The sequence below is a fragment of the Ictidomys tridecemlineatus genome, chromosome 3 (assembly GCF_052094955.1).
Source record: "Ictidomys tridecemlineatus isolate mIctTri1 chromosome 3, mIctTri1.hap1, whole genome shotgun sequence".
Lineage (NCBI taxonomy): Eukaryota > Metazoa > Chordata > Mammalia > Rodentia > Sciuridae > Ictidomys > Ictidomys tridecemlineatus.
In genome coordinates, this window is record NC_135479.1 from 73,428,073 (window position 1) to 73,447,781 (window position 19,709).

The window sequence follows — 19,709 nt, forward strand, 5'->3', positions numbered from 1 at the left end:
ACCTTGGGATGTATCTAAGGGATTTAGCTTCTGGGGGTTCAATCCCTGGTACCAAATTTGGGGATGAGAAGAAAAGAAAAAAAAATAACTTTCTATATTTCTGTTTACTTTTTAAAAAAATTTCAATATAGAGTTATTTGGTTAAAGTTGGGAAACTTTAAAAAGATTACATGATTTTTAAATTTCTCTCAAGAAAGTTTGTATTCCACCAGCGAGGTATTTTTCACTGTCCTGAAACATGTTATACATTTATAGTTTTTAGGCTGATTTTGGGGATCAAACTCAGGGTTTTGTGTTACTAGTGTGATGTGCTAGTGCTGAGCTAGATACTAGGCTACACTTCTAACATTAACATTCATTAAAAAATGAAATGAAAAGAGATTATTTTTTATTCAAATTCATTCTCATTCATAAATTTGTTCATATTTCTATATTGAAATAACATATACTTTTTATGTTTTTTAGGTATACATGACAGTAGACTATATGTTGACATAAATTTATTTTTGTTATGTCTTATATTCCATTGTGTATGTGCACACACACATATTTTTTATCCCTTCATCTGTTGAAGAACATTACTCTTCATTATTATCTTAAATATTAGGTCCCATCTTGTTCAAAAATGGATTTTGAGTTTTTTGTAAAATACATAATGATCAAAAAGGTAAGTTGAGAGTGTTACCATAAAAGAAACACAAAAAGCATAATAACAGGTATTAAATTATTTATCCCAGTTCAGGGTTATAGTAATACAAAAGATATATATTTTTTATATCTTTATTTTATTTATATGTGATGCTAAGGATCAAACCCAGCACCTTACTCATGCTAGGCAAACACTCTACCACTGTGCTACAGCCCCAGCCCCAAAAGACACATATTGAAAAAAGAATGTCTGAATATGCTGTTACACTATAGGCCAATTATAGGTATGCCTGACATATTTTATGAAGATAAATGATATTACTACTGAATTTATAAGTTTGTATATAAACAATGACTTTAAAACTTATTTGACATGAAATTATCTTTTTAACTGGGGAGGACCTATGATTGTGCAAAAAAAATTACCTTAAACTTGTCAATTTACCAAATCATTTCTAATTTACTTTTCTGTGGTATCTAAAAGATTTGCTAGTAACAGAAACTTATCAAATAACAAAACAATCTTTTATTATTGACTTTCAATTATGTATGTTTTACACAAGATTAAAGGAGAAATTTAAAATGTTAAACTAGAAAAGCTTCAGAGAACATAAAATTTTTATTAAGATACTAAATCAGCATACAAAGAGCCAGAACATAAAAAGACATTTTTGGTTTTTGGCAAAAATCAATTAAAAGGCATCCATATTAACTTCAGATATACCTTAAAAGAAGATGAGGTGAAGAGAAAAAATGATGATATGTTACATGAAAAAAATAAGAACCCATTAAAAGAAAAAGAAACAGAATTTAACAAAGAGGATCAAGTGAGAAAGCAAGCTGAAATCTCTGTTTGTACAATAGATACAGAATTGGAGACTGCAAGAAATCATTTTAATCAGGTAAATGAACGTTCAGTAAAGTTTCAAATTTTTACTGTATTTCATTTGAATTATTTATAAAATCCCTTTAACTTATTTATGTGGCCATGTTTCACTTAATGATGGCATTGTGGTCTGAGGAATGTGCTGTTTGGCAATTTCACCAACATGCAGTCATCATGTGTGTGTACTTCTACACACTTCAGACATCTCCCACAATGCCAGGAAACACAGACTTATAGGACCTCCATTTATATGCAGTCTGCTGTTTCCCAAAGCATGGGTATGTGGGGTGTGAACTACTATTTTGACTTAAAACACAATGTTCATTATTTGGCAATAAAAAAAATTTTAAAAAGATCTGACAAACCAGAAAAATAATACCACAATGTTATCTGACTCTAAAATTAAATGATGATATTTATGACAAAACTAGTTACAGCAAAACTTTGCATCTGGTAGTTGTTCAGCATTTGTTTTCTGAATGAAGAAGTTTACTTTAATCACTGACATAAATACAAATTTAGGTGTTTTATGTTAAAATACAAACTAAATATCTATGCACCTATTTAAATCATTTTTTTAAAAAGTGTTTCACAATTACACTTCTGTCTGCATTTAAGAAATGTTTTTTTAATTTTTAATTTTTTTTAAAGATAGAGAATTTTATTTTTTAGTTTTCGGCGGACACAACATCTTTGTTTGTATGTGGTGCTGAGGATCCAACCTGGGCTGCACACATGCCAGGCGAGCGCACTACAACTTGAGCCACATCCCCACCCCAAGAAATGTTTTCACTCACCCAAATTTATCTGTCATTTGTGCAAGTGAAATGTAAGACATTTACTCATAAAGAATAAATCTACCTTTTGAAATTATTTTTTTATCTTGAAGGTCCCACTCTTAAATTAATCTTTTAGACTTCTGTCACCTGCTGATATACAGCCAAAACCTTGCTGAAATAAATTTGTAGATTTTAGCAGAACAAAATAAAACCTACAATTTCCATGAGACCATAATGCCAGAATTTACAATATGAAATTTCAGTAACACATTTTTTGCAAACAAAAAAGAAATGTTTCCTGAATTGTTTTCTTCTGTTTTCAAATGATAGAGAGAGAGAGAAAGAGAGAGAAACATAGTTAAACAGTAAATCTATTAATTATGGAAAAGTATAGAGGGTTTTAAATCCATATATTTATAACCATAATGTACATATTTTGGAGGTGAGGGGTGCAATTTTTGTCCCATTGAATTAAGTAATGTTCTTAATTCAACTGTATTTCTCCGCAGCAGTCCCATGATGACTTTCAGAGTAGCCTTATAAAGAGAAAAGACTTTTAATATTTTCCAGAGGAATAGTTGATTTTTCTATGATCTCAAAACTCTTGCTTCTAATAGTAGATCTTCTAGTTTGGGGAAGTGACTTTGCTCTCTTGTTGTATTAATGTGCATTACTACTTCCACTGTTAAGTAAGGAGGAAAAGTGGGGCCAGCAAATACTCTGGTTTTGTAAATCATTTTCTCACTTTTAAGAAGAGAAACAAACACTTTGCTTCAAGTAATTTCCTACTTCAGTACAAAACACCTTTGGAAAAAAATGGCATACCATAATATGTTCTTAGAAATAAATTACTGATAAGTATTTGTTTCTAATACATAAGATCTGTTTATTTCCTTTATTTTATATTGACTCATGTTTCAATGTTCACTGAGATGAAACAAATGCTTCTGAGTAGAAATCTCAGGATTTTCTGAGTAGAGCCTTACACATTTTGCCTTATTTGTCATTTGTATTTTAAAACACAGGCCTTCTTTGGTGTTTATCCATTCATAGGACAGAAGTAACTGGCTTTGTGGATGAGCACTAGAAGCAGAGACAAAAGACTTGGAGAAAAATCATGCAATTTGCCTATGTTTTTAGCCTTATGCTCCTTTTCAGAATTGTGACACACTGTTCATTGATATAGATCATGTATTTAATGCTAATCCTACATTTATAATTTATCAATAGATGCAATTCTCATTCACAGCTACAAAATAATAGAAAACAGAATATGCTAGGAATATTTTTAGGAAAAGACCTTGGAGAACTTTTGTTATGTCTCAGTAGATGTAGAGCTAAGGCTCTTACTATGGACTGGTTGAATACATGAGGTGTCAGATTGCAAACTTATTCTTCTTAAAGTTAAGTGTTCTTTTATTTGCCACTGAAGCCATCCCAACAGATAGGTACATAATAAAATATTTGGAATTTTTAACTGTTTAAAGTTAAAAGTGGATCAACAAAGAAGTAGTGAATTCTAATTTTTATTTATTGTTTTTAGGTATACATTACAATAGAGTTCTTTTGGTGTATTACACATACATAGCATATAACTTCTTCTGTGTAGAGTTTTTCTGGTCATGTATTCATATGTGAACATAGGAATTCATTTTACTATATTCCCCTCCCCTCTCAGCCCTTTATTCACTTTTGTCTAACCAACAAACTTCTATTCTTTTATCCTCCACCCTTATGTGTGTTACCAACTACATGTTAAGGAGAATATTCAGACTTTGGATTTGGAGGACTGGATTACTTCACTTGGCATGACAGTGTCCAGTTCCATTTATTTGCGAGCAAATGCCATAATTTCATTCTTCATGGCTGAATCCATTGTTTATATATAACACATTGTCTTTATCCTTCCATGTGTTTAAAGGCACCTAGGTTGGTTCCACAGCTTAACTTTTGTGAAGAGCTGCTATAAATATTTATGTGGCTGTGTCACTATAGTATCATTGGAGTATACACTGAGGAGCAGAATAACTGGGTCAAATGGTCATTCCATTCCAGGTTTTGTGAGAAATCTATATACTGCTTTCCTGAAAAATTGCTTGGTGCAATGTATGAGTCAATCTTTTCCCCACATTCTCACCAACATTTATTGTTACTTGCATTCTTTATATCTCAGTGTAGTTTTAATTTTCATTTTTCTAATCGCTAAAGATGTTGAACATTTTTTTCATATACTTGTTAACTGTTTGTACATATTTTTCTTTGAAGTGCTTGCTCAGGTTTTTGTTCATTTATTGATTGGGTTATTTTTTGTTTGTGAGTTATTTTTCGAGTTGTTTATATATTCTGGAGATTAATGCTCTATCTGATATGTCAGTGACAAAGATTTTCTTCCATTCTATATGCTGTATACTCACATTCTTGATGGTTTCCTTTGCTGTAAAGATACCACCCCATTTATTGATTTTTTGTTTTACTTCTTGTGCTTTAAGTGACTTTTTGAAGAATTCAGTTCCTACACTGACAAGATGGAGTGCTGGGCCTCTATAGTCTTGTAATAGGTCTAGGGTCTTTTATCTATTATCTAGGTCCTTGATCCACTTTGTTTTTGAGAAATAGGGGTTAAATTTCTCCTACAACATATGGGTTTTCAGTTTTCCCAGAACAATTGGTTGAGGAACCTATCCTTTCCCCAATGCATGTTTTATAGTGTGTTTGTCTAGTATTAGATAACTACATGTGTGGGGTTTTCTCTGTTGCTTTTCTTCTGCAAAGTTATTTTTCTTTACATTGGCAAACTAACTAATCACTTAATCTGTTCTTTCATTCTGGTATAATGCAGATTTTTTCAATCTTTATTTTTTTTCTTTTTTTTATAACCAGGAATTGAACCAGGGTGCTCAACCACTGAGATGCATCTCAGCCATTTATTTATTTATGAATGAGTCAGGGTCTCACTGAATTGCTGAAGACTGGCTTTGAACCTGTGATCCTCCTGCCTCAGTATCCTGAGACACTGGTATTACAAGCATGAGCCCCTGAACCTGGCAGTTCTTACATTCTTTAAGTTATAATTTTCTTTTACTCTCATAGGTCCATCTTCTTGTATTAACTTTTGAACTATTGGGAATTTATATTTTTATAAGCTCAGAAGTTTACACCTAATTTTTCTTCTGTGGTATCTATTTATTGAAACCCTTTCACCATATAAATAAACAGGGTTTTCTTTAATTTCAGTGAAAATTATGAAACATCATTTTATTGAGTGCTAGCTAAATGTATCCTTGGTTTTATTTAGGTTTCTCCTAGTGATGGGACAGAGAACAAGCTATTGCATAAATATCACAAGAAGAAGGATGAGGTCTCTATAAAGAGAATGAGAATGGACACAGTAAAATATCAGAACCAGGAAAAGAAATGCTTTGAGGATACTAAAATTTTAAGAGAAAAGAATACCAGCCTTCCATGGACACAAAAATTGAATGAGGAAACACTTATGGAAATATTTCAGGACAATGAACAGTTGGGAATTTGGAAAGTTGACAATACATCCCAAAATTTCACACCTGAGAGTGAAAAACAAAGCACAGAAAGACCAGAAACAGATAGTTTACAGGAAAAAAAGAATATTGATGTATATAACCTAAACGGTAGTAGTGAGATTCCTTCCCAACAGGTACCAAAGTCTGAAGTAAAAACAAGTAACCTAGAAAATGAGCTGCATCAGACAAGAGTAATGCCTTTGGCTACAGATCAAGTAAACAGACATCTGAAACAAAGACAGTGCCAACTGAAGGAGATTGAACACAGGTATCAAAATGAAGACAGAATAAGGAATGAACATCTCAGAAAGCAGGAAGCTTCTAAAGAGAAGATATCTAAACTACAAAGAGTAACTACATTGCATGAAGACCAGTTTCATGACTATCAGAACAAAGGTGAAAATATAATAGATGGAATTATTAATGTCCAAACCCAATTTTATGATGTTATAAAAAAACTTCAAGCTCAGAATGACAGATATCGTCTCATGCTGAAAACAAGTATTTGGAATTAATCAATGAAACTAATCATTTAAAAGAACAACTGGATCAATATGGAAAGGAGAAAGCAGAAGAAGTAAGTATCAAGCAAGATATTTTTATAAAGAGTCTTCAAAGGAATACTCAAAGTGATATCTGCTCATGGCTAAATGTTGAATCTTGATGAATATAAAAATGTAGATATTATGAATGTGTTTCTGTATCAACACAGAACTACAACCTGTTGTCCAGCCAAAATAACTCAGACCTCATTTGCAGCACAACCAATCTGTGTTTGAAGTGCTGAGTATTCCAATTTCCCTGCTCTGATTCTTACACACTGTGTACATATTTTAAAATAACTATAGGTACTCATGTGTCAACTAAACACAAAAGACTTAGTTAAAATGTATTTTAATATTTAAAAAGGAGGAAATTTTTAAAACTTGGGCCTGACCCTTCAATTTAAGAAATTGTTTCTTATAAAGATTTAAGAGGTTGAGTTAAGATTTTTTTGTAGGTTTATATGCTGACATTAGTAATATGGTCTCAATAATGCTGAAACAATATCTAATTTTGGTGCTATTAATTCAACCCAAAGTTTGCACATGCTAAACACATGTACTCCCAATGAGCTACATCCCATTACTGAATAACAATTTTAATGTCTTCTTGTTGCTATACTTGAAGATCACAATGAAACACATAATGGAAATGCTCATACCTAGTTTCAAATAAATTAGTTACTTTTACAGTTCATTCCAGATTTTACAGTTGAACTGAAATGTAGATGCTGTATTTTGTAATAGACTTTCTTCAGTATATTTTTGTATATTTCTAGTTAGTAAATTTATTTTTAGTCATTTAAGTTTATCATAAATCTGAAAATAACTGTCCTGATATTTTTGTTTTGTTTAATTTTCATTCATGTCTTGTCCACCTCTTTAAAGGCATCTATTTGTCATTATCATAAATTGGGACTAATGTGATGAATTGCAGCAAAACCACATGTTGACTTCATGTGTAATTTGATGCATATATTCATTATAACTTGCTAATAGTTTTTTTCATTTCATGGCCTAATTTCTATTATATAGTGACAAAGATAATTGTAGCCATCTAAAATTCATTAATTTGGCACTGAACCCCCATGTCCAGACTAATGAGGGTGACAGGTTTATGTAAAGCAGGAGTGGTGTGAAGACCAGTGAGAAATCTAGGAGATGTGGACAGGCAGTGAGGTGGAGACAAGGTTACCTAGCATCTCCTTTATTCTTTGTGAAAGTATATTAGAATTATTTTAGCAAAGCTTTAAAGATGTGAGGATGTGGAGTATTAACTTGAGTCTCTAATAAGAGAGGAATAATAACCTCTGTAGAATTCACCACTACCAATGAGACCTGTGTAACCATTTTTGATTGAGATTTCAGTAGTTTGTTCAACATTGCAACTTTATCAAGGGCAGTATGTAGAGATACAAGGCTCACCCTGTTGTGTAAAAAATGTGATAGAGACTAAGCAGGAGTACACAATCTTCTATTTTCTTAAGGGAATTCAGAAATAAACAGCAGCTTACTGTTGTATGTAGTGATATTTTTTTCAGAGTAAACATCATTAAATAATAATAACAATAGTATAATAATAACAATAACAATAATAATAATAAATTTTAAAAGTGAGCTGAGTAAAAAAAACATTAACAGAAACATCAGGTAGTTTGGAGACATCATGAAAAACAGCCAGCTGGTACCCTGAAACTACAACGTGTATCAGAGGCTTCTCTAGAAGATTTAGCACATTTTCACATAAATTTAAATAAAAATACAGGATTTAATGAAGAAACTAAGACAAATGACAAGTCAAGTATGTAGAAAATTGAACATGTCATCTGTAAATCAACACCTGCATAAGTAATAAAAGTTATTCTGGGATACTAATTTCAATGAACAGCTTTCTTTATATTTTCATTATAATTGATTTTATTATATTTGGGGATCTTTATACAGCACTTATTTCTTACACTTAAAATTTTCTTTTAGAATTTTTCTCTTACAAAATCAGCATCTTTCATTAAAATATCTAGTCTGAGGAAAGCTGAGACATTTTTCTATAACCCAGCAGCTTTTCATGCTGTCTCTACTTCCATGGTACAACAAGGAAAACTAAATAGAGGTACTATTTAATAAAATGTTTCAGGAAATTTTGTTATTTTTACTTCATTTTTTTGCATCTATTCAAAATCTGCAAGTAATTACTAAATTGACTTTAAAAATGTGTACAAATTTTTTATGCTTTTCTCAAAATACAGATATGTTTAGGTTTTAGTTTAATTATTGAAAAGCGTAGGCTATTTCTTTATTTTTTCATTTATTTAGATACATTATTTAGCATATAAATATTTGTATTATTTCTGGACTATTATCCAAACTAGACAATGAAAAATGTTAGCTAAGTTTTTTCTCAGTACGTCTCTTAAAAGGCATTTTTATGATATATGTAATGCACCTGACATCGAATTCACCCATATAACATGTAAAATACAGTGTCTCTTAGTACATTAACAGAGTTATGTAACCATTTATACAGTCAATTTTAGAACATTTTCATGTTCTTGAAAAGAAACCTGGAACCTCTTATCTGTCAGTTTTCTAATCCCTACATGTCCAAAGTCCTAGAAAACTACCAATATATTATTTTAGTAATTTACAAATGTAAACCATAGTACTTTTAATTAATATATTTATTTTTTAACTTTAGGCAAGACTCTATTTTATTTTTATGTGATTTTTAAATTTGTTTTAATTAGTTACCCATGACAATACAATGACCTTGACATATCATACATTTGAATCACATGGGATAAAATATCTCATTTTTCTGAGTATACAGGTTGCAGAATCACATTGGTCATGCATTCACATATATACACATGGTAATAATAATGTCCGTTTTATTCTACTATCCTTCCTAACTCCCCAGCCTCCCCCTCCCTTTCCATCACTTCTCTCTACCTAATCTAAGGTAGCACTATTATTTTTTTCTCACATCTTCATACATGTATTTTGTATAACAATGAAGGTCTCCTTCCACCATCCTTGCAATTTCCTTTCTCCCTCCTTTTTCCACCCCTCTTCTCTGTGTAGAGGTAATCTTCTTCCCATGCTCTTCCTCTCTTCCCCATTTTGAGTCACCCCCCTTATATCAGAGAAGACACTCGGCATTTATTTTTTGGGAGGATTGGTTAACTTCACTTAGCATAATCTGCTCTAATGCCATTCATTTCCCTGCAAATGCCATGGTCTCATTATTTTTAGTGCTGAGTAATATTCCATTGAGTATATATGCCACATGTTTTTATTCATTCATCCATTGAAGTGCATCTAGGTTGGCTCCACAGTCTAGCTATTGTGAATTGTGCTGCGATAAACATTGATGTGGCTATGTCCCTGTAGTACGCTGTTTCTTTATTGTTCTTTTTAGATATATATGACAGTAGACTGTATTTGAATATTTACATCATACATTATAACTTCATATTTTTATATTTGTACATAATGTGGAGTTACACTGGTCATGTATTCACATGTGAATATAGGAAAGTTGTTTCAGATTTATTCTACTGTCTTTTCTGTTTCCATTTTCATTCCCATTCCTTTTGTCTTAATTCAATGAACTTCTATTCTTTTTTCCCACTTTCCTTACTGTGTGTTAGCATTCACTTATGAAAGAGAACTTCCAGCTTTTGGATTTGCAGGATTGCCTTATTTCACTTAGGATGATAATCTCCAGTTCCATCCATTTACTGGAAAATGCCATAATTTCATTCTTTATCACAGCTTATTAATATTCCATTTTGTGTACATGACACATTTTTTTAAAATCTGTTCATCTATTGAAGGTTTCATAGCATGAATATTGTGATTTGAGTCACTTTAGACATTGTTGTGGCTGTGTCACTGTAGTATGATGATTTTAAGAATTTTGTGTGTAAATCAAGGAGTGGGATAAGTGGGTCAAATGACAGTTATATTCCAAGATTTCTAAGGACTCTCCATACTGCTTTCCAGAGTGATTGCACCAATTTGCAGTCCCATCAGCAAGGTGTAAGTGAACATTTTCCCCACACTGCCACCAACATCTATCATTATTTTATTCTTTTCAGTTGCCATTCTGACCCAAGTGAGATGGAATCTCAGTGTGGCATTTGCATTTCTCTAATTAAATTTTTTTCATATATTTTCTTACCATTTGCATATGTTCTTCTGGGAAGTGCCTTTTCAGTTCCTTTGCCCATTTATTGATTGGATTATTGGTTGGGGTTCTTTTGGTGTTAAAAAATTTGAATTATTTATACATCCTGGTGATTAATTTTCTATCTGAGGTGCACATGGAAAAGATTTTTTCACATTTTGAAGGTTCTGTGTTCATAATTTGTGATGGTTTCCTTTGCTGTGAAAAAGTTTTTTAGTTTGATACCAACCCATTTATTGATTTAAAAAAAAACAGTTGTACATAGACCACAATATCTTTATTTTTATATGGTGGTGAGGATCAAACACAATGCCTCACACATGGAAGGCAAGTACTCTACCACTGAGCTACAGCCCCAGCCCCAGCCCCATATTGATGCTTTTAAAAAATGTTTTTATTTGTAGATGGACACATTATCTTTATTTATTCATGTGTGGTTCTGAGGATCAAACCAAGAGCTGCACACATGCTAAGCAATCACTCTACCACTGAACTACCAGCCACCATTTGCTGATTCTTGATATTAACTTTTACTTTTTGGAAATCTTGTTTGGAAGTTGGCTTATAGTTCTAACTCTAAAATTACTTTGTAGTGGATATTTTATACAAGTGAATTTATACAACAGTAGGTCTTTTGTTTTTTACCAGTTTCATTGACTTAGAATACTTTTTTCAGGGATCCTCTGTGTTGTAGCAAGCATCACTATTTTATTTCTTTCTGTTGTCTAGTAGAATTTTGTTTTATGACCATGTCACTTAGCCAGTTATCAGTTGCTAAACCATAAAATGCTTCCACCTCTTGACAACTCCAGTACTACATGACTAGGGGCATCTATAAGTTAATATTTGGACATGCTTCTATTACCCTGCCTCATTGTGGTCTTCATGAATTGTGCCAATTGTACCATATCTCTGTCTTATTCATGCTGTACTTTCTGACTTGTCTGTTTTTATTCACTTGATCATGTTTATTCAGAGATCACATAAAATGAATTTTTATTTTTCATGCACTTTCTCTGACTTTTCTGTCACCAACAGTGTTTGCATGGTGATTATCTTGTTGAGATATAAATTCTCTGAAGGTGAGAGTAATATCTGATATCCACACCTATTCTAGAATGAATGGAAAATATTAATGCCTAATGGAAAATATTAATTCCTAATAGTAGTTTTAACAAAATTACTATTTGATATCAATCAATATTTTTTGTTAGTAGATTGGCCTGTTAAGACTTTTATTCTAACTATATTTCAGTGACAAAATATAAAATTAAATTCACTTAATCCAATAGTAAATTTAGTATGGGAAAAATCATCTTCTATATAGATTTCCTCAACATTTATTATGTAGCCAGAATTGGGATTTATAGATGTGTAATCCTTACCAACTGAAAAGCTAATATACCTTATTATAGAAACTTAATCTACTCTTCATAATGCTAGTATACATTGTTTTGTTGCAATTGAGTTTATGTAAAATTTGTTGTTTGAGTTTGTGTCAAATATTTTCAGTATTTTATTTTCATATTGTTTTTTCATACTTCTTTTATTCATGCAGATGGATGATCTCACTACAAAGATGAAAAATGCATCTTCAAAGCATTTACATTTGAGAACAAACTATGAATGTTTTATGCAGAACTTGTTTTTTATAAAAAGTATACAAGATACATTTGAAAAAATAGAAAGGAATCAAAAGAAGTTGGAAGAAAATGTAGTAAACTTTCCAAGGCACATACGGAGCACTCGAGTAGAACGAGGTCAAGGAGTATGGTGGGAATGTGACATTGAACATGGAGCAAGATGGGATTTAGAGGAGAAGCAAAAACAAGTATTTCTGATTTTACAGGCTATCTTACTTATCTGCAATTTGCTTTAATTCATTTCATTGTAAACTGTATTTTGGATATATGTATCGTAGGTGTATTCTATATCTCTTGAGGAAAGATGTTGTGTAGATTTCTAAGAGAAGGAAGATATTTGATGCCCCTTCAAATACCACAATTTACATCATCCTTTCAGCTAATTTGATCTGAGTAATAATTTTCATCAGATAACTTGGATATTTGATAATAGTGGGCATAAGTAAGACTATGAGGAGAAAAAATATGATGCAAAAATATACTTTTGAATTGTTAAGTTAAAATTTTCAACTTTCATATTTTGAATTGATTCTATTATTCTTTAAATTATCGGATGATCTGAGTGCTAATGTGAGAATGATTTATTACTTTGAGCACAGATCAATGGTAGATAGCCTAGCTAGTGCAACACCCTGGGTTCCATTTGCAGTAGAAAGGAGGAAGAGGAGGGCAGGGAATGAGGGGGGAAAGGAAAAGAAGAAGAACTCAATTATTATTGGTTCAGATTTAATGTAATTGATACTGATGACAGAAGTTTACAGTCTAATATTTTTTTCTTCACATTTAAAATTGCTGTCTGAATTTTTGACTCAGAAGTAAATAAAATAACTACATAATAATTACTTGGGTTCTAATTATTTTTAAAATATATTCTTTTTATGTTCTTTAGACACAAGAAGCAGCTCCGGAAATTACAGAGCAGTTCAGAATGACTAATTTTACTTCAATAAGAAGTCAGATGGAACTCAGAATTAGCCATCTGGAATCTGAACTAAAAATTCTGAGAAATGCAACTGAGAGAATATAGGCACTTCCATATAGAACAATCCGGATTCCACAAGTATGTCAAAACCTAGACTGAAAGAGAGCAACTTCGTCTCCTTAATTTGTGTCTACTGCATAACTTTGAGACAGGTTGATGAGATCGGTAGCATGCAAAAGCGAATTAGACCCTATAATTTGTGGAAGTAATGTTAGGAAATGAATGTACTCTTGAAATATTAGTCTAGGAAGTTTATCTTTCACTCACCTTTGCATTTTACATCTGAAGGTAAACTATTAAGCTTTCTTCCCTTAGTTTTCTCCTATATATAATCTGGTCTATTAGACTTTTAGTTAAGTATTTTTGAAGTTTTGCGATTAACATAGTTATATTGTGACAAAACTGCTCTCCATGGGAACATGAACAAGTTTCACAATTTTTGAAAGATTATAACTGAAACCTTAAGTATTCAGTGTTGCTATAACTACACTCTCGGCACATTCTGACACCTGACAGATTAACTGATTTTTATTTTAATTTTTAAATATTATCCTTACATGGTATCTAGAGACAAAATGTTCTATATAGTTTTTCCTCTCTACATTGTCATACTTGTGATGATGGGAAGTATAATCTGCAAAGTAGTTAAAAATATTCTGATGATAAGCGTTGGGGCCTGTGAATGACAGAATGAATGGGCAGTCTCCTGAAGCCCTGGTAACAAATTCATGGGCCAACTTTCTAGGCAGCAGCTTTAATCTATCTTGATCACCCACTCACCTATCTTGTTCTGAACCAGTGGCTGTTGCTCTGAATTGTCTCATTGTCAAATGCTTAATTTATCTAGGTAATAGGTAGAATATACATATGATGGTAATAAATGCTTGACAATATCTTCAAGCACATTCTTTAAGTTCTTGAACTGGTTCGCTAAATATGAATCTTTCTAGCTTTACTAAAATTTTCTAGTTGCATGTGTTTAAGGAAACCATGATGATTTAATATAATTCAACATAGTAAAATGGCTTTGGTAGTCAAATAAACTAAGGTATACATTATCTGCTATATTTATCTTTAAAATATCCATATTTCTAATGGCATCCTCAAGAATCTTCCAAGGAGAGTCTTTCAAGAAGGCAGCATTGTTACCTGCAAAGTCATACATCGCTGATTTCTGTCTCTCTTCCACCAACATTGCTTTAATTGGAAGTTTGAAGCCCCCTAAAAATATGTACAATTCTTTAGAGAAATTACAAACCCATAATTGCATACACTGTCTCTGTTCTGATTCTTTTAGTGTTGTGCCCACATATGGAGAATTTCTACCTACTCTCTTTTTAAAATATTTTTTTAGTTATATATTTTCTTTATTTTATGTGGTGCTGAGGATTGAACCCAGTGCCTCACATGTACTCTACCACTAAGCAATGATCCCTCCACTTACTCTTATGGAAAATTTAAATTATTCTTTTATTTGATGAAAATTTTGAAAGTGCATTTAGACATAAATAATACTGAGGTTAATTTTGAAATAATTAAACAAGCATGAAATATAATGTGCTCTAATATAATGTGCTCTTTCTTCTGCTCTACTGATCTTATACTTATTTGTAGTTTTTAAGTTTCTTTTTGAATTATGCATTATGAATATACATGAAGGTGAAATTCACTGTGATATTTTCATATGGATTCACAAAAAAATTTGATCAGATTCATTTCACTTTTCCACACTGAGTGCTGTCCCCAACTCCCTGGCTTGGGTTGGGTGAGGGTTAGGGTTAGGTTAGGGTTAGAGTTGCATTGTATAACAGGAGCCCTTCAGTACAACCCAGTGATTTCCTTCATACTAAGACTTCATTTGAGCGAGTCAAATATTAGTCCAAAAATGATGAGCTATATTTTTAAGAGCTAATAAGAAAAACAATGTCCAGCTATTTTGAACCCATTTGAAGATATTTCTATAATATTTGACAATTTTTTTATCAGGAGTATTATTACAATAATGAAATATCTGCTTGAAAATGAACAAATAAAAGATACCATCTTGCTTTCATTGCACCTTGGTTTAGAGCTTCCATGGTTTTATTTATTTATTTATTTATTTTTTGGTTGTTTGTTTCTTTGCACCAGGGATTGTACTCAGGGACACTTGACCACTGAGCCACTTCCCCGAACCTATTCATGTTTTATTTAGAGACAAAGTCTCAGTGAGTTGCTTAGGCCTCAAGGTTGCTGAAACTAGCTTTGAACTCAAGACTGTCCTGTCTCAGCCTCTTAAGCCACTGTGATTACAGGCATGTGCCATCACACCCTGCTACAATGGTGTTTTGATGAACTTTAACACATAGTAAAGCCATGCATATCTATGTTAAATGTGGCCTCAACCTTATTCTTTTATTTAGCATTTTGACCTAAAAAATCACAGGAGAACAAATCTAAGCTTTATAAAACAATGCTGAAGTTAAATAGTTATGACAGAAAGAAATAATTTTAACATATAAATTACAATTTAATTTAATAGCTGATATATGGTTTTTTTTTCAGTTTCTTTGCTTACATGAATATCTTTCTGAAAAAAAATGAGAGAATCAGGTTTGAAGTGCTTCAGAGTCATGAAATTGGATAACTATTTACAAAAAGAGAATGAAAGTTAGTTGTTGTGCAGGATGCAAGTATAAGTTCTTATTAGTTCTTACCAGAAAAAAATGAGATAATTTACCATTTACAAAACAATGATAAATTGTGTATGAATGTAGACATAATGCAAAGGGGATTTTGGAGGCAACTCTTTTTCCAATGTATTTCTGGGAGAAAGTGATGTTTTTTTTTTTACTTATGCATAAGCTAGTTTATTTAAAACTTAATGTAATAGTTCTACATTTCTTTGTGGAACATTAGTTTGCCATATCATGCTAGCCTGAATAGAAGAGTGTTTTTTAAACTCTTTCATCACGTTTCAAAGATATGTCTTCATAATCACTGCAGAATGCCTTGAAAGGTGAAGGGAGAAGAAGAAAAAACTACTAGAGAGGAAGAGTGATCAAATTATTTTATGTGCATCTGTGAATATGTCATAATAAATTCCTCTATTATATATAGTCAAATGCACCAGTAAAAATTTTTGTTTAAAATAATTTTCTTTAAAAATAGAACATAAAGACAGGAATGGGAATTCTGTCAGTCGAAATCATTTGTTTTCACATCAGATGTGTAAAGGCATTAGACACCACCTTATTGTTAACACTATAACATACTTACTATGTTCAGTAATATATTTTAGACCCTATTTGGGGAATTAGTAAGAGAAGAGTTTTATACAAAGAACACTCCACATGGTGATATTTATATAAATGTTGGAAGTATTTACCACATAACTCATCAAGTGCACATCTATAATGAGCCAAATGTTTAAAAACTGCTGGTCATAACTTCTGAAATAAATTACAATTAAAGAGCTATGTATTTTTTTCCAATTCTGAATATCAACAAATTAAAGACCTTAAGTGTGAAACTGCTTTTTTTCCCACTTTTGCCTCTCTATGAAACTGTCAGCCTATACACTGACATTCTTTTGTGGGAAAAAATGGCATCACTCATTTTCTGTGGTTTATGGCCAAAATCCCAGACTGACTTAGTAACAGTCACACATTTAAAATACCCTGTCATGACTCTGTCATAAGTTTACATTTGCCTCAATAAAAGTATGAAATTTCTTAGCCAAAAATTAAAATATCCAAACAACTGGATTTTTGTCAGGTACTCAGGCTATCTCATCTCACTTGCTTTATTGGCACTTTGCTCTAGATTCTAGTGACACTGGGCCACGGTGATTCCACAAGTGTTGTTTTTCATCTCGGTGTCTGCATGCACCTCTTCCCTTTCTCTCACAATTTCTCCTTTTACTTCAGGTGTTAACTCATGTATCACTTCCATTGAAGGACCTCAAACACTGACACAAATTTGGGACAGAAGCCTCTTCTAAGTGTTCCAGTAGTAACCTGTTTTATCCTTGTCCTAATGCCAATGACTCTGTATGGAAATTGCCTGATTGTCTGCTTTTGAAGCTATTGTATATGACTGTTGAGAGGTGTCCATTATCATCTCCATGTTGTCATCCCAGTTCTTGCCAGAATACCCTAGCATATGGTTGTCAAATTTATGCATAAAGGGTGGAAAACCCAAAGCTCTGAAACTCAGTCATAATGACAACTATGTATGAAAATATGGGCGTACTGCATTCCATAGTGATTTTGTATTGTGGACATATCTTTTTTTCTTCTTATAAACAATGAAAAGTTCTAAACTTCTTTACTGATTTATACTTATAAAATATTTGAGAAAAAATATAATTCTTTTTCTTTTGCTGCAGGATTTGAATCCTGACCATGGGAGCTTCTGCCTTAAGAAATACTAATATGACAAGACAAGATTTACTTTGGGAAACATCATAAAGATATACAGATATTTTAAGAAAAAAATATGAAAGCTAATATTGTGTTTTTCAGACTGTTAATATAATATTTACATTATTTATGAAATGTATGATGTAAATACTTTATTGAAATGGATGTGTGTAACATATATAATGAAATTATCAAAATATGAAAATTGTTTATATCTGTAAGAAAATTTGAAGTGCAAGTGCAAACCAGTTTTTATTAGATGTGTTTTCAGACTATCTAAATGTTAGCATTTAAGCTCAATTCAGCAACCAAGTCAACACTAATTTGGTAGATCGAAATATCACATTAATGATGGATTATTTATATTATATCACTGAATATGGGTCCAGAGAATTAGGCAACATTATTTTTACATGCTGGTTACTATATTCAATAATGGATTAATGTATTGCAATTATTATACTGCCATCTTTAAATTTATATTTCAGGCACTGACTTAATAATTTTTCTAATAAGAATATTTGCTTAGTGTTTTATCTTTATTTTTTCCTTTTCTCTTTGTTTATACAATCTTGGGAAATAATAGTAAATTTACAGGTTCTAATATAAAGTACTTTTGTCTGCTGAAACATTTTAAAATGAATTGCTTACATATGCTATCATTTATGATATTTTTAGTATTTTGTACAAGTCAGAACATGCTAGATAACTACAATTCAACATTCATTTATTATGAGTATATTTTTTAAATATTAACAGGTAACAGCATAGTTGTTAATTGTATCAGTTTCATTATGAAGGTTATATTGTTATCTAGCATGTTCTGACTTGTAGGAAATCTAAACCTATCTTGAAAGATGGCATATGTTAACAATTAGTTTTAAAATGCTTCAGTGGGAGAAAGTACTTTGCATTAGAACCTGCAACTTCACTAGTATTTTCCAAGATTTTATAAAGAAAAGAAGCAAAAAAACCCCACACACACATTAAGCAAATGCTATTTCTCAAATCAACACTTATACATTCTATCATAATGCCTTGCACCACTTAATCCTCAGATTATTTTCATGTTTTTCTAGTAGCCTAATATTGTTCTTTTTTTAAAAAAAAAATTTCCTTCAGAGACATGAAATGCTTAATTGTTTCATTTTATAGATGCCTTCTGAATTAAATGTTCATTAGTCTTTTTTTAACCTTCATGACCTTGAATTTTTCAGAGGGAAACCTTGTAGAATGTGCTTAAAATGGATTGAAGCTAGATTACATGTTTTTGGCAAGAGTACCAGAGAAATCAATTCTATGATTTTCACTTTGAATCAAATCTTGTGACCTATAATATCATTACTGCTGATGTTAATATTGGTCATTAATGTGGTATTTGCAGGATTTTACTTTGTAATTATTATTTGTGTGAAGATAGTTTGAGACTATAAATATTAATATAAATGTGTATCATTCACCACCAAATTTGTTCATTTATTATACCTATACAGATTTATGGTTTATTTTAAGACAGCAGTGAAAGGAATTCATAAGAAACATTCCCTAAATGTTATTCTTCATTTTTAGATAAGTCTACGTACATAACAGTTTTTATCTCTGAAACATTTGATGCACACAATGTCTTTTTATTTGTAAATTAAAAAATCTCACATTATCTAAAAATGAGAAATTATCTCTGTAACTATGGTGCAATGATCAAAATAAGTAAACTATATTATGAATATCTACTCTACAAACCTTATTCAAAATTTGACAGTTATTTTAACAATTGTTTTTGATCCAAAATAAATCCAATTTTTGGAAATTTTAATATCAATTATTCACTGTGTCCAGTGGTCTTGTTTCTTCTGTTTTTTTTTTTTAATCTGGGATGGTTCATTTAGCATTTCTGGGCTATTCAGAATATCTTTGATTTTGATATTTGAATGGTGTACTTCAGTAGTAGTTCTATAGATTTTTCTTCAGTTTATAATTAGATTTTAATTTTCATAACCAGTGGATAAATGCTCAAATATTTGACTCTCAAGTTAACTTAAATGCTGCTGGTAGATTGCACATAGGGATCCCTGTTCCATCAATATGTCAATATATTTGG

General features: G+C 31.5%; 1 protein-coding gene across 1 annotated transcript; it reads left to right on the top strand.

The window, feature by feature from the left end:
- The first annotated feature begins 1,362 nt into the window (after positions 1–1,362).
- LOC144376242 (ankyrin repeat domain-containing protein 26) lies at positions 1,363–19,385 on the top strand. The gene is made up of 5 exons (XM_078043142.1): positions 1,363–1,550; positions 5,609–6,429; positions 12,142–12,414; positions 13,116–13,286; positions 17,578–19,385. The coding sequence occupies exons 1-2, from the start codon at positions 1,410–1,412 to the stop codon at positions 6,365–6,367; spliced, it is 900 nt and encodes a 299-aa protein (XP_077899268.1). The 5' UTR covers positions 1,363–1,409; the 3' UTR covers positions 6,368–6,429; positions 12,142–12,414; positions 13,116–13,286; positions 17,578–19,385.
- The last annotated feature ends 324 nt before the right edge of the window (positions 19,386–19,709 follow it).